Consider the following 14,431-nt stretch of genomic DNA (forward strand, 5'->3'; position numbering starts at 1 on the left):
CTTCATTGTTTGAGGCGGGAAAATCTAGACAGATGGATTGCTCCAACCGTTCACCGGTTGGTGCTTTGAGGAGGAGTCCGACTCCTGATCCGGACGAGCGGGAGGCCCCATCAACATGCAGAGATCACCAATCATCCGGAGTCAATTCTTTGTCCGGGGCACGCGCTTCAGGCAGTTCTGCTATAAAATTTGCCATGAATTGTCCCTTCAGGGATAGTCTGGGTTGAAAATCTATCCCATATTCGCTCAGCTCTATCGCCCATCGTAGCATCCGTCCCGTTATGTCCGGTTTATGCAGAATGTTTCTGAGGGGTTGATTGGTGAGTACTGTTATGGGGTGAGCTTGGAAGTAGGGACACAATTTTTGAGCGGTCGTGCGCAACGCCAAGGCAGTCTGTTCCATCCTTGAATACCTTGTCTCTGCATCGGCAAGTGCTTTGCTGATGAAATATACGGGCTTTTGTTCTCGGGGCGACAAGGAACAGAGCAAGACCGCACTAACAGCCCAATCGGAAACTACCAGATACAGGTATAGTCTTTCCCCAGGTTGCGGACTGCTTAGAATGGGAGGCTAAGAAAGATACCGCTTGATTTCTTCCAAAGCATTCTGGCAGCTTTGCGTCCATCCAGATTTGTCGACATCTTTGAGTGCCAAGAAGAAAGACTTCATCTTGTCTGTGAATCGACCTATGAACCGTCTGAGAGCGACGAGTTTGCCAGTGAGGCGTTACAACTGTTTCTTGTTTGTTGGTGCAAGCGTGTTCGCGACCGCTTTCACCTGATTTGGATTGATTTCGATTCCTCTTTGGGTAACCATGAACCCCAGGAACTTCCCCGAGCTTACACCGAATGCGCATTTGGCTGGGTAAAGCTTCATGCCATATTTTCTCAATAAATGAAAAACCTTCTGCAAATGTTGGGTGTGTTTGCTTCGGGTTTTGCTTTTGACTACCACGTCGTCAATGTACACCTCCACAATGTCACCAATCAGCCGCTTGAAAATCTTGGTCATTAACCTCTGATACGTGGCTCCAGCGTTCTTGAGTCCGAATGGCATGACTCTATAACAGTAGAGCCCGTAAAGGGTTATGAAGGCTGTTTTTTCTTCATTTCCTGGTGCCATGGGAATTTGGTGATATCTGGAGAAAGCATCTAAAAAGGATAGCATTTCATGCCCGGAGGTGGCATCTACTATCTGGTCTATCCGCGATAGTGGAAAACTGGCTTTGGGGTATGCGTCATTGAGATTGGTGTAGTCTACGCACACCCGCCATTTTCCTCCCTTCTTGGGGACCACCACTACATTTGCCAACCATTCTGGATACTCCACCTCTCTTACAAAACCGGCGTCCAATAATTTCTCCATTTATTCCTGAATGACTTTTTGCCTGTTCGGGTGGAATCGTCGGATTTTTTGTCGAACGGGCTTTGAGGTGGCTATTACATTGAGCCGGTGAGAGGCGATGCTCGGAAGTATCCCGGACATGTCCGAGTGGGCCCAAGCAAAGATATCGCGAGTTTGTTAGAGCACCTTTTGGAGCTCGTTCCTTTCGGCTGGCGGTAGGAGAGTACTGACGTACGTGAAGCATTCACCTCCCTCTGATATCTGGACAGCTTCCAGTGGGTCTGCTGCCGGGGGATCTTTGTTCGTCAGGTGCTGTAATTGCTATTGGTTAGAAGCAGTTGCTTCTTTGGGGGAGTGTTCGCGGTCGGCGCTGGGTCCGGCCTCGCGATCGATCTGATAACATTGCCGGGCAGCGAGCTGACTTCTGTAAAGATCGATTTGCCCATCTTGGGTGATGAAGCTGACCATTTGATGGTATGTGGATGGAATGTCTTTCATACCATGCAACCACGTGCATCCCAAAATGGCATTGAAAGGGGATAAATCCTCAACCACAAAAAATAGAACATTTAGGGTGACTGGCCCGGTTTGAACCAGTAGTGTTACATCCCCAAGTGAGGTTGTGGAAGAACCGTTGAATCCGGACAAGGTTCTTCCGGGATTCTCCAAGCTGGAGGGTATGAAACCCATTTGTTTGATGACCGCTACCTGCAACAGGTCCGCGGACCTACCTAAGTCGACTAGGATTCTTTTCACGTCGAAGTCTCCAACTCCTAATGTTAGGATGAGAGCATCTCGATGTGGGTGCAGCACTCGGGCGGGATCTATAGTAGGGAAAACAATGGTTCCATCTATGGGATGGATGCTCCCGTTGGCCAATCCCGGCCGAATGGACCTTATGTGTTCCCGAACCGTGGCTGCTCGCAGCAGTCTCTGTCTTTTCCTTTTGGAACTGTACTCGTCATCCAAGGGTCTCCCGTGTATGTAGTTGATTACTGCTCTAACAGGAGCCGCTGGGGCGCATGGGCCTCGACCATGGAGACTTCTGCACGTCTCAATGGTGTGCTCATGATCTTTATGGTAATCACATCTTTTATGGCGGTCCCTTTCTGAGGGGTTCGATCTTATTGGTCCTGGCCACCTGAAGCCGGGTAGATCGCGGATTATAGGAAGCAGTTTTTCATACGACTTGGTGAGAGGCGTCCGAATGAGTGGCGGGCGTCGCTCATCTTGCCCCCTATTTGATGACCCAAGATGGTTGGGTGCTTTGAAGCTTCTGGTGGTTTCGCCTCTCATGGCTTGGCCAGCTACCAGGACCTGCTGTGTAGCGGCCCAGACGTCGTCCTCTAGCATGGAGTATTTACTCGCCCGTCGGAATAAATCGTTCATGGATGTAGGAGGTTTTTTGGCGAGGGACTCGAAGAAGGGGGTCCCTGGGCATATGCTCCATTTAAAAATTTGGAGGACTGCGTCCATGCTGTATGACTCTACTTGTAGGACAGCTTGTCCAAAACGCTTCATGAACTCTCTCAACGTTTCATTTTCTTGCATTTTGATGTTCTACAAGGTGCTGATATTTTGCTTATGCCTGGCGGAGCATAAGTACTGCCCCACGAAGACCTTGGACAGATCCCTGAAATTGTCAATCGAGTTCGCGGGCAGTCGGTGAAACCATGAGAGAGTCTGGCCTTGCAGGCTGGCTGGGAAAACTTTGCATAATAGCATATCATTCCTTATGTCTAGGGTCATGAGCTACCGATAATGCATTATGTGATCAAAAGGATCACTAGATTCGTCATATGTGGAGAATTTAGGGACGATGAACCCTCTTGGGGGTTCATATTTAATAATACGAGAGCTGAAAGGCATGGAGAGCATGTCATCCAGATGCCTGCTGATAGAGCCTAGAGGGGCTGTGTGCGAGAGATCTTTACCTACCCGCGCCATGAGTGGGCGGGCGGCATGTCCCTGTAAAGTAGGCGAGCTTGAAGGATCGGAGCGTGCATCCAGCGATATGGTAGTGTGAGGCCTGTTTTTGCAGGGTGTTTGGGGTCCCAGACGCGCAAGCATTGCGTCAGATATTTGAGGCCTTTTCTTGCGTTGTCTCTTGGACGAGACTCGAGTAGAGCCTGAACTTTCGTCTCGTCGGACATGGTGAGCATGCACCGAGGTTTCGTTGGGCCATGTTTCATGCGTCCCGAGGGTTGGGCTCACCTCTCGGGGGAATGGAGCTTCCTGGTCGTAATAGGGATCCTGCATCCGCTGATGGCGCTGAGGTTGGGAAGAGCCTTGGATCCTCAAGACATTGTTTTCTTCCCTGAGCCTCCTTGTTTCTTGAAGCAGAATTTGCATCTGCTGTTCGTTTTCTCTCTGGCGTTTTTCCATGTTGTTTCTCCACTCGAAGTAACCTTCGTCACCTCTTGCGGAAGAATGACTCCTCGTGGGCTAAGTCATCTTTATAGTTGGAAGGTATAGGATTTACTGAGAAGAAAGGTTCCCACATACGGCGCCAATGTTGATGGCAAAATTCCCCTGCTGCAATAGTAATCGCCAGCAACAGAATCTCGATCAACGCGTTGTAGTAATTCCTCCTTCCTTCTACAAAAAAAAGATGTCCGGATGGGTTGTCCGGACACACCCTCCGATGATTAAGTTAGTCTTTTGAAAGTTGTCGGAAAATAAAGTTTTCCTTTGGGAGTGTTGCTCTGTGAGTTTCGTCAAAGATCCTTACCTTCCTGAGAGTCTCCTTGGAGTTTATATATGAGTCAAAGAGTATGGCCTCGCTGTGCTAGCGGGTCCCATCATCATGATTGCGGCTCATAGGGTGGCGAAGCAATCATGACGTGTGTGGTGCGAGGTGACGACTGTCAAAAGGGTATTCAAGCGGCGGATGCCGCCTCAATTTATGATTTTAAGTACCGGGGATGCGTCAGGCAATATGAGAAGATTTGGGAATGTCTTGTCGAGCGTATCTTGCATTAAAGATGAGTGACAGTTCAGGAGACTTGGTCGTCAGTATTGTCAGAGTTTGCTTTTTTATTGTGGGCAGAAATGGATCCGGCGAATCGCTAGTGTCTGACGAGTCAAGATGCCCGGGGAAGCTAAATCGTCGGCTGCGGATGTTCTCTAGGTAAGTGTTAACAGAGGATCCGGACATGTTTGTCCGGGGAAGTTGAATCGCCCTCCTCTCCTATCCAGCGGAAGGCACCGGCTGTATAATACCCGGAGATGGTGGAACATCTCCCGTCCGGGTGTAATGAGCGATGCCACGTGTCACAAGGGGGGTCGTCAGCGTGTCCAAGGGAGAGGGAGCCACGTGGCACTTTTTAGGGAGGATCCCACAGGTAGCGTGGTGAATAGGCATGGTTGTGCTCTGGATATATTCTCAATTTAATTAGACCTGTTGAGCAATAAATTAACAATGAGGACACAGAGATTAGATATGAAGATTTGGAGAGAAAGATCATAATTAAAGAAATCAATAGAAGAAATTCGGTAAGAGTTTAAGAGGATTAACTAACCTCTGATCTCCTCCAGTCCTTCAAGACAGCTTCACCCTCTACTTCTCTTTGAGAGACAACTTCTCTATAAATAATATTTATAGAGAAGGTGTCTCTCAAAGAGAAGTAGAGGGTGAATTGTCTCTCAAACTCTTACCGAATTTAAATAATGAAGTATGTTGACTATATTTGTCTTCTTCCTTCTTGTAGTGGGTCATAGCAGCAGGCTATGGGGCTTGCCATCTCAGCAGGCTGTATGGGGTGGTCTAACAACTGAAAGCCCTTCTATTGCGTCCATGGAATGGGTTCTTCTCACCACTGCTAACATGACATCTGTCTATTTGACTTGACTTGAACTTTAATTTTTAATTTTTAATTTTTAATTTTTTGGTTTTAATGTGGTCCAATAGACAAGTTAATACCTAATTATAGATAGTTGAGTATTTAATTCCCAGAAACCAATTATTTTATATTCCTTTGTGTGTGTCCACATCTATCCATGTGAAGCGGTTCCAAAAAGGGTCATATTAATCATTTTACACATGTGGATTACTACTTCTAGAGGGAGAGAGCAGGATCAATGTGTCATTTGGAGAAGAAAAGGATGTCGGTCACCATTTTGTTGGGAATAAACAAGGTACACAATTGGAAGCGGTCCATAAATTGTAAACTTCGTGACTCCAGGTGTGACCTTTTTATGTTCGGTTCTGAGAAAGAATTAAGGGAAGGGTTGTTCTTTTACCTGCTCTTCATTTTTGGGGTACCTACCCACATTTGACCCTAATAATAAAATGACATGTGTAAAGTACATATTGTAGGGACCACCCCCAGATGCCCACGTGGCAACCCCGCACGATATCCCCCCAAGCGACGCGTGACATGCCAAGCTCTCTATCTGAGTCCCCTCAAGGGGGCACACGACACTCTCAAATCCTCTACCCGGACGGTGCTCTCCCTTGTCCGGATATGTTGTCCGGACCCAGGAGGCATTGGCCGTAAAACGCGGGCCATACTGAGTCACTTCAGATAGCCTGTCACAGCCCGCATTCCACCGCCTGCAGAGCGAAAGGACAGGAATGACGGCAAGTCATCTCCCACGATTTCTGACAGTCGCCTGCAGAGCCATGATGACTCTGCCACCGCCTCAGTGCCATCATGACAAGCCAAAAAAATCTTCCCACCATTAAAGGAGGACAGAGCTTCTAACACTATAAAAGGGTCCTCATGCAAAGAGGGAGGTAAGCTTTCTGACTTAGGCAAAAAGGAGCAGATTGATCATCAGAGGGATGACTGACAAAACCATTGGAGGGTGTGATTCATGCCTAATTGGTGTATCAGCTGATTCATGTCCAACTGGTGCTCCTTGATTGAGGGATTAATCAACAAAATTTATAACCTATTACACCATGTACTAGGGTAGCAAAGACAAAGCTACTATAGCATAGTGGCTCTAAGATCGTTCACTGGGATGGATTTTCACTTCACAAATGATATTAATTCAAAGTTGAATTAGTGCTTTTTCATTTCTTTGTTAGCTTTAAAAGAAGACATAAGTTTGAATGAAAATGGATGGTATTAAGCTAACCTAACATAAAGTAACTAAAATTAACTAGAAAGAAATTAGAAAGAAAGGTGTTTCTTGGGATTTCAGGTTACTAGGATTAGGTGCCAACTGCAAAGTGGGAAATTCCGGATTTTTCTCCTCGCATTGGGGATTTAACCTATAGTTATTTCCCGAACCGGTGTAGGTTTAACAATGAAGATTTAATCCATAAAAAGTCAATAGAAATGGTAGTCAAGTTCCATTAATGGCTTTAGACACTATGGGTCTTCACCTTGAACCACTTTCCAATGGCTCGTATATGATAACTAATGGACTGATATGGTTCTAGCAATAAGCATCCACAGAGACCTAAAGCTTACCATGTATTGGCCATTCAAAGTGATTCTAAGGGATTTAAAGCAAAACTTTAGATTTAGAAGCCATTTATGAACTTCAACTACCTGTATTTAACGCACGAGAGTTTTCCACTTTTGCATCTGGACTTTTCACCTAGCTTCCTTCACCCAAGAAACAAAAAGCCTATCCACTCATCCTCTGAGAAAACATCTTAGAGAATGTTTGGCTAGCAAGAAAATGAAAATGAAAGAGAAGGAAAAACAGAGCAAGGCTCTGTTTATTCTATATATTTATATATCTATCTCTATTTACTTCTATATCTATTACAATGGATGCAAGGGAATATATACAGAGAAGTTTTTCCAACCTTCCTAGCTAAGAAATCTTATGGTTGGTGGATTACAAGGAGAAGAATGGAAATTTATACAAAAATATCTGAAGAAAAGATCTAAAAGAGTCGGTGCACAAATATCCCAGTTCGCATGTAGATTTCGCACGTTGCATGGTGACTTGTGAAAATCTCGCAAGTTGATTTCGCAAGTTGGAATCCAATTTCGCACGTTAAGCTCCAAGTTCGCAAGTTGCAAAATCACTTTCGCATGTTGGACTTCACCGCGAATGCACAGCTGCCATCCACTTTAAATTTCGCACGTTGGAGTTCCAATTTCGCAAGGTGCGAAATTGTCCTTCAACTGATGCAGTTGTCTTCCGAAGGCCATATCTTCCTCATTTCAGCTCCAAATCATACACAGTTTGAAGCGTTGGATTCTTGACTTCCTGAGATTTGAAATGGTATATATCATGTAGAAAATGGACTTCGGAAAGTGCTCCAAAAGTGTGAAAGAAAACTGCAGTTGCTGTCCTCTGTTTTCTTCACTCTGTTTTCCTCTTCTCCATTGTTCTTTCCTTGCATACTTTGAACGAATTTGGCAAAGGGCTATGGAGCTCCAAAGCTTGGTTCTTCATGAATTTGAGCTTCCAAAAGCTTTGCCATGAACTATATGCAGCTCTCCCTCATTCTTAAATTGCTTTGGTGTAGCTAAAAGCTATCAAAAACACCAAAACTTAACACAATTTGATTAGAAATGATTGCAAGGGTCCTTAACATGTCAATTGAGTTAAAAGGTAATAATTACTACTCAAGAGTGTTTAAAAGAGTTAATTACAAGCTACAAAATAGCACTTTTTTTAGTAGTAATCACTCCCCCCAACTGACATATTGCTCGTCCCTTAGCAATGAAGGAGAGAAAAAAGTAATAAATTTACAAAATCATGCTGATCACTCCAAAAAATGTTTAAGTGGCATGACTGATCAAACTCTCACATGGAACATGAAAGAAATAAAACTCAAACTTCAATAGGAGCTATCAAATAATTTGCCTAGTCACAATTCATAAAGAGTAGGCATTATGCAAATTTAAACTTCAAAATAATTTCCACTCCCAAAGGTCCAATCCTTACTCTTCCACAAAAATCTATGTGTTATTTATTAGTTTCCGGATATGGTATGTCAAACTAATCTCTCCCCTCAACCTAGTTCTTTTCAAAGCTTAGCAAACTAATCAACCTCCAATAGGCTAAGAACGCACCTCTTTTCTTTCACAATTTTTTCTTGTAGGAGTGCAAAGCTTGAAGGCATTCTTTTCTAAATTGTCCATGTAACGGGGGTCCATCGATGACTCCCAACCAATCAAGGTTTAGGGCATCGAGCTTTAAGGATTTTTCAACCACTAACTCCTCGGATTTCACCCCGGACTTTTGAGAATGAATTTTTAATACCCAAGCACCTACAATATGTTAAACTCCACTTATTCACCCATGTAACTAGCATTGAGGTCGGTGACTCCCAACCATTGAAGGCTTAGGGCACCAGGTTTTAAAGATTTTTACCATATACCCCTCAGACCTTGCTCGAGTTTCAAGGCAAGTAAAACATTTTTCTTTTTCTTTCTTTTTCCAAAGGCTCATTGGCCTTTTATAAGGTGTCTCAACACTATTAAAATGAGGTCAAAGGTACCAAGTCTAAATTTTCCTAAGTCAAGGGGGAAAATAGTTTTTCATCTTATAAACGGAACCTAGTGTGCACGGTGTGTGATAAGCTTAAAGTGGAAGAAATAAGGTTGAAATCAATAGGAGTTCAATAATTCATCAACTTCGGAAAGTGCTCCAAAAGTGTGAAAGAAGACTGCATCTGCTGTCCTCTATTTTCTTCACTCTGTTTTCCTCTTCTCCATTGTTCTTTCCTTGCTTACTTTAAACGACTTTGGCAAAGGGCTATGGAGCTCCAAAGCTTGGTTCTTCATGAATTTGAGCTTCCAAAAGCTTTGCCATGAACTATATGCAGCTCTCCCTCATTCTTAAATTGCTTTGGTGTAGCTAAAAGCTATCAAAAACACCAAAACTTAACACAATTTGATTAGAAACGATTGCAAGGGTCCTTAACATGTCAATTGAGTTAAAAGGTAATAATTACTACTCAAGAGTGTTTAAAAGAGTTAATTACAAGCTACAAAATAGCACTTTTTTTAGTAGTAATCAGGATGTGTCCGGACATCCTGTCCGGACATCTTTTGCAGGTTGACTGAGGCAGGAATCATCTCTAGTTGAGAGGGAGCGTCCATCTGGTGCCCGCGAGGACCCCGATGACACAAGGCTTCAACATTGGTGCCGTCTGTGGGAATTTTTGCTCAAACAACGACGAAGATGTCCACACCTTCCAAGAGCCACTCGTTGGCTAGAGGAGACGAAGGCTATTTCGAATGGCGTGAAGCCATGGAGACAGCTGGAGAGCGAGCGGCAAATGCAAGCTCTCCTCTAGGAAACGACGAGACTGAGAGAAGAAAACGTTGTGTTACGCATCTAGGCTTCATCCTCGGGGCCTCCTCGTGACCAACGCTCAAGAGGCCAGGGGGCGAACTAAAGGCCTGATCCAGAATCGATATACCCCGGAACTGCGGGGGTCATCCCTGATGTGCGCAATGATCGATCTCAGGAACGGCCCACGCCCACGTACCAAGCTCCCCAACACGAAAGCTCAGACTCTACCCGTCTCTCATCAAAGAGACAGCACGATAAAAGACCCCAGTTATCAAACGCAATGCGCACAAGGCTAGGGCTGTAGGAGCCTGGTAAGACGAGGCCGCCGGTGGCCGCAACCTGGGAAGCGTACCCCAACCCCCCAGTCGCGCCCACTATTCAGAACAACCTCCCACACCAAGCGGTACGACAAGTCGGAAAGAACTCATCAAATGAACCACCCTCCAGCTCCATTAGCAAAAGGCTGGATGACATGCTCCCACGCCTTTTGGCTCGCATATCATCCATTACGACCTCCCAAGGGGATTCCTTGTGCCAAATTTTTTTGCGTATGATGGGTCTAGCGATCCATTCGACCATATCACGCATTATCGGCAACTCATGACTCTCGACATAGGAAACGACGCGTTGTTGTGCAAAGTATTCCCCGCCAGCCTACAAGGTCAGGCTCTCTCATGGTTTCACCGACTACCCCCAAACTCTGTTGATAACTTCCGAGACCTATCGGAAGCTTTTGTGGGGCAATACCTGTGCTCCGCCCAGCATAAACAGAACATCAGCACCCTGCAAAACATAAAAATGCAGGAGAATGAGTCTTTAAGGGAATTCGTGAAACGGTTCGACCAGGCTGTGCTACAAGTGGAGGCCTACAGCATGGATGTTGTCCTCCAAATCTTCAAGCGAAGCATATGCCCAAGCACCCCATTCTTTGAATCACTCGCTAAGAAGCCTCCCACGACTATGGATGACTTGTTCCGGCGCGCGAGCAAATACTCGATGCTGGAAGATGATGTGCGTGCAGCCACCCAGCAAATTTTGGTTGCCGGACAGACATCCAGAAGCGACGCGGAAAGAAGTTCCAAACTTCCGGACCGGCCAAGGCCATCTGGTCGAAGGCAGGAGGAGCAAAGTCGCCTAGAACTGCCACCATTCACGCCCCTTTCCGTATCATATGAGAAGTTTATCCCTATGATCCAAGACCTATCCGACTTTAGGTGGCCCGGACCCATTAGAACGGACCCAGCCAAGAGAGATCATAGCAAGAAGTGTGCTTACCATAAAGAGCATGGTCACACAACGGAGCGATGCAGGAGCCTCCATTATTTGGTAGAAAGGGTCATAAAAGTAGGACATTTGAAGCAATACCTCCGCTCAAAAGCCAGAGTTAGAGATACTCCCCGAAATCACAACTCTGGGACCTCCAAGACCCCAATCGTCCCCAAAGCTGTCATCAATTACATCCACAGAGGACCACTGGATGAGGAGTACAACTCCAAACGAAAGAAGCAGAGGTTGTTGCGAGCAAAATCAGTGCGTGAGTGCATCAATTCCATCTGGCCCGGGATAACTGGCGGGAGCGCCCGACCAATAGATGGGACAATCGTTTTCCCCCCAATAGATCCCACACGAATATTACAACCACACCGTGACGCCCTCATCTTATTCCTGGGGATAGGAGACTTTGATGTAAGACGGATCCTAATCGACCCAGGCAACTCGGTCGATCTTTTACAGGCATCAGTAATTAATCAGATGGGACTCGAGCTATCCGACTTAGAAAACCCTGGGCTGATCTTGTCGGGATTCAATGGAGCGGCAACCACCTCCCTTGGAGACATTATGTTGTCGGTCCAAGTAGGCCCCGTCACTCTCAATGTACAATTTTTAGTGGTAGGAGATTTGTCCCCCTTCAATGCTATCTTGGGGCGCACGTGGCTGCACTATATGAAAACCATCCCTTCCACGTACCATCAGATGGTAAGCTTTCTCACTGAAGATGGACAAATCGACCTATACGGCAGCCAGTTGGCCGCTCGCCAGTGCTATCAGATAGCGCGAGAGGTTGGGTCCAGCAAAGATGGCGAGTCCCTCCCTGAACCCACCAACGCATCTGACCAATAGCAATTAATGAATCCGGCGGACAAAGATCCCCCGGCAACAGACCCCTTACGGACGATCTAGATCTCAGAGAAAAACACTCATCTCGCACATATCAACTCCCTCTTGACACCCGAAGAAGCCCAAAACATCCAAGACACCCTCCGACAAAGCCACGACGTCTTTGCATGGGCGCATGCTGACATGACGGGAATCCACCCTTCAGTCACCTCTCATAAGCTTAACATATTGCCTTCATCAAGACCTGTTCGGCAGAAGGTTAGGCGGTTCCACTCGGACAAACAAAAAATTATTCAAGATGAGGTTGACAAATTGTTGGAAGCCGGATTTATTAGAGAAGTGGAGTATCCGAACTGGCTAGCAAATGTGGTGGTAGTCCCCAAAAAGGAAGGGAAATGGCGAGTGTGCGTCGATTACACCAACCTCAACAATGCGTGCCCGAAAGACAGTTTCCCTCTACCGCAGATAGATCAGATCGTGGACTCCACTGTCGGACAAGGAATGCTCTCCTTCCTAGATGCCTTCTCCAGATACCACCAAATCCCCATGGCCTTTACTGACGAAGAAAAGACAGCCTTTATAACACCGTATGGGCTTTACTGTTATAAAGTCATGCTATTCGGACTCAAAAATGTCGGTGCCACCTATCAGAGATTGATGACAAAAATCTTCAAACCCCTAGTTGGCCGCACAGTAGAGGTATATATTGATGACATAGTAGTTAAAAGTAAAACCCGAGATGAGCATGCGCTCCACTTGCGAGAAGTCTTCCACCTACTAAGGAAGTACGACATGAAGCTAAATCCATCCAAATGCGCTTTTGGCGTGAGCGCCGGGAAATTCTTGGGGTTCATGGTCAGCTAAAGAGGGATAGAAGTCAACCCTGATCAAGTTAAGGCAGTCATGGAAACACCACCCCCTAGGAGCAAAAATGAATTGCAACGCCTCACAGGCAAGCTCGTCGCATTGGGGCTCTTCATAGCCCGTTTCACTGACAAATTGCGACCCTTCTTCTTGGTGTTACGAAAAGTCGGTACAATTGGATAGACGGACAGCTGCCAAAGCGTTTTCGAGAAAATCAAACACTACCTCACGCAGCCACCCATACTGAGCAGCCCCCTCCCTAGAGAAAAGTTATATATGTATTTGGTTATGTCAGATTGGGCAATTAGCATTATTTTGTTCCGCTGCCCCATGCATGGGGAGCAGAAACCTATTTATTATGTCAGCAGAGCATTGGCCGACGCAGAAACAACGTATTTGAAGATAAAGCAAACGGTTTTAGCCCTTCGAAGTGCAGCCCAGAAACTCCGCCCTTACTTCCAAGCTCACCCGGTAGTCATACTTACCGACCAGCCCCTGCGCAACATCCTGCACAAGTCGGATCTGTCTGGAAGAATGCTCCAATGGGCCATAGAATTAAGTGAGTACGGGATCGAATACCAACCAAGACTGTCCATGAAAGGGCAAGTCATGGCTGATTTTATGGTGGAATACTCCCAAAAACCTGCTCAAGACAATGAACCACACAAAGAAGAATGGTGGACGTTGCAGGTTGATGGGGCCTCTCGATCATCAGGATCCGGAGTAGGGCTTCTGCTGCTCTCCCCAACGGGAGAAAAACTGGAACAAGCTATCCGGCTGGGATTCCCCGTATCGAACAATGAAGCGGAGTACGAAGCCATCCTGTCCGGATTAGACCTCGTCCTTGCACTATCTGTCTCCAAGCTCAGAATCTACAGCGATTCCCAACTCGTGGTGAGACATGTGCAGGAGGAATACGGGGCCAAGGACGAATGCATGGCCCGATATCTGACCAAAGTAAGAAACACCCTATAGCAGTTGGGTGAATGGACCATTGAAAAAATTCCACGAACTGACAACGTACGTGCCGACGCCCTAGCAGGAATAACTGCTTCTCTGCCCATCAAAAATGCCATATTATTGCCCATATATGTACAGACTGATCCCTCAATCACAGAAGCACCCACTTGCAATACTATTGAGGAGAGCTAGGAAGACGGCCAAGAGTGGATGGAGGTCATAGTAGGGTACCTCCGGACAGACTCTCTACCTGATGAGCCCAAACGGGCGCATAAGATCCGGGTACAAGCTGCTCGTTTCACCCTAATCGAGGAGCACCTTTACAAGCGATCTTTAACAGGCCCCTACCTCAGGTGCCTAGACCGCTTGGAAGCCCGATATGTATTAGCAGAGTTACATGAGGGCGTATCCGACAATCACTCCGAAGGACGATCTTTGGCGCATCTGGCGCACTCACAAGGGTACTATTGGCCCACTATGAAGAAAGACGCGGCGGCTTATGTCAAGAAGTGTGACAAATGCCAAAGGCATGCCCCTATACCGCATGCGCCATCTGAGACATTGAAGCCAATCTCTAGCCCCTAGCCTTTTGCGCAATAGAGGATGGACATAGTAGGACATTTACCAACCGCAGCTACCCAGAAGAAATTCTTGCTCGTCGCCACAGATTACTTTAGTAAATGGGTAGAAGCAAAAGCATATGCTAACATCAAGGACAAAGATGTCACCAAATTTGTGTGGAAAAACATCATTTGCCGCTTTGGGATCCCTCAAGCAATCATTGCCGACAACGGTCCGCAGTTTGACAGCATCACCTTCCAGAATTTCTGCTCAGAACTCAAAATCCAGAATTTGTACTCCACACTGCGTTACCCTAAGAGCAATGGACAGGCAGAGGCAACGAACAAAACCTTGGTGACTGCCTTA

At 46.2% G+C, this 14,431-nt stretch overlaps 4 protein-coding genes across 4 annotated transcripts; 2 read left to right on the plus strand and 2 right to left on the minus strand.

Moving 5' to 3' along the window:
- Window positions 1-727: 727 nt before the first annotated feature.
- On the minus strand, window positions 728-1,366 carry LOC109124021 (RNA-directed DNA polymerase homolog). Its single transcript, XM_019225511.1, has one exon. The coding sequence runs from the start codon at window positions 1,364-1,366 to the stop codon at window positions 728-730; it is 639 nt and encodes a 212-aa protein (XP_019081056.1).
- A 300-nt stretch (window positions 1,367-1,666) lies between these two features.
- On the minus strand, window positions 1,667-2,896 carry LOC104881743 (uncharacterized). The gene has a single exon (XM_010662920.1). The coding sequence runs from the start codon at window positions 2,894-2,896 to the stop codon at window positions 1,667-1,669; it is 1,230 nt and encodes a 409-aa protein (XP_010661222.1).
- A 7,266-nt stretch (window positions 2,897-10,162) lies between these two features.
- LOC100245342 (uncharacterized) lies at window positions 10,163-11,683 on the plus strand. Its single transcript, XM_010662919.1, has one exon. It carries the CDS (start codon window positions 10,163-10,165, stop codon window positions 11,681-11,683), a length of 1,521 nt encoding a protein of 506 aa, XP_010661221.1.
- Window positions 11,684-11,863: 180 nt separating this feature from the next.
- On the plus strand, window positions 11,864-12,544 carry LOC109124022 (RNA-directed DNA polymerase homolog). The gene has a single exon (XM_019225512.1). The coding sequence runs from the start codon at window positions 11,864-11,866 to the stop codon at window positions 12,542-12,544; it is 681 nt and encodes a 226-aa protein (XP_019081057.1).
- Window positions 12,545-14,431: the final 1,887 nt, after the last annotated feature.

Source organism: Vitis vinifera, chromosome 15 (assembly GCF_030704535.1).
Source record: "Vitis vinifera cultivar Pinot Noir 40024 chromosome 15, ASM3070453v1".
In the NCBI taxonomy this organism is placed as follows: Eukaryota; Viridiplantae; Streptophyta; class Magnoliopsida; order Vitales; family Vitaceae; genus Vitis; species Vitis vinifera.

Coding starts and splice junctions, on each gene's coding strand:
- LOC104881743 (XM_010662920.1), bottom strand. CDS start 2,896: ATGCAAGAAAATGAAACGTTGAGAGAGTTCATGAAGCGTTTTGGACAA.
- LOC109124022 (XM_019225512.1), top strand. CDS start 11,864: ATGACGGGAATCCACCCTTCAGTCACCTCTCATAAGCTTAACATATTG.
- LOC100245342 (XM_010662919.1), top strand. CDS start 10,163: ATGACTCTCGACATAGGAAACGACGCGTTGTTGTGCAAAGTATTCCCC.
- LOC109124021 (XM_019225511.1), bottom strand. CDS start 1,366: ATGGAGAAATTATTGGACGCCGGTTTTGTAAGAGAGGTGGAGTATCCA.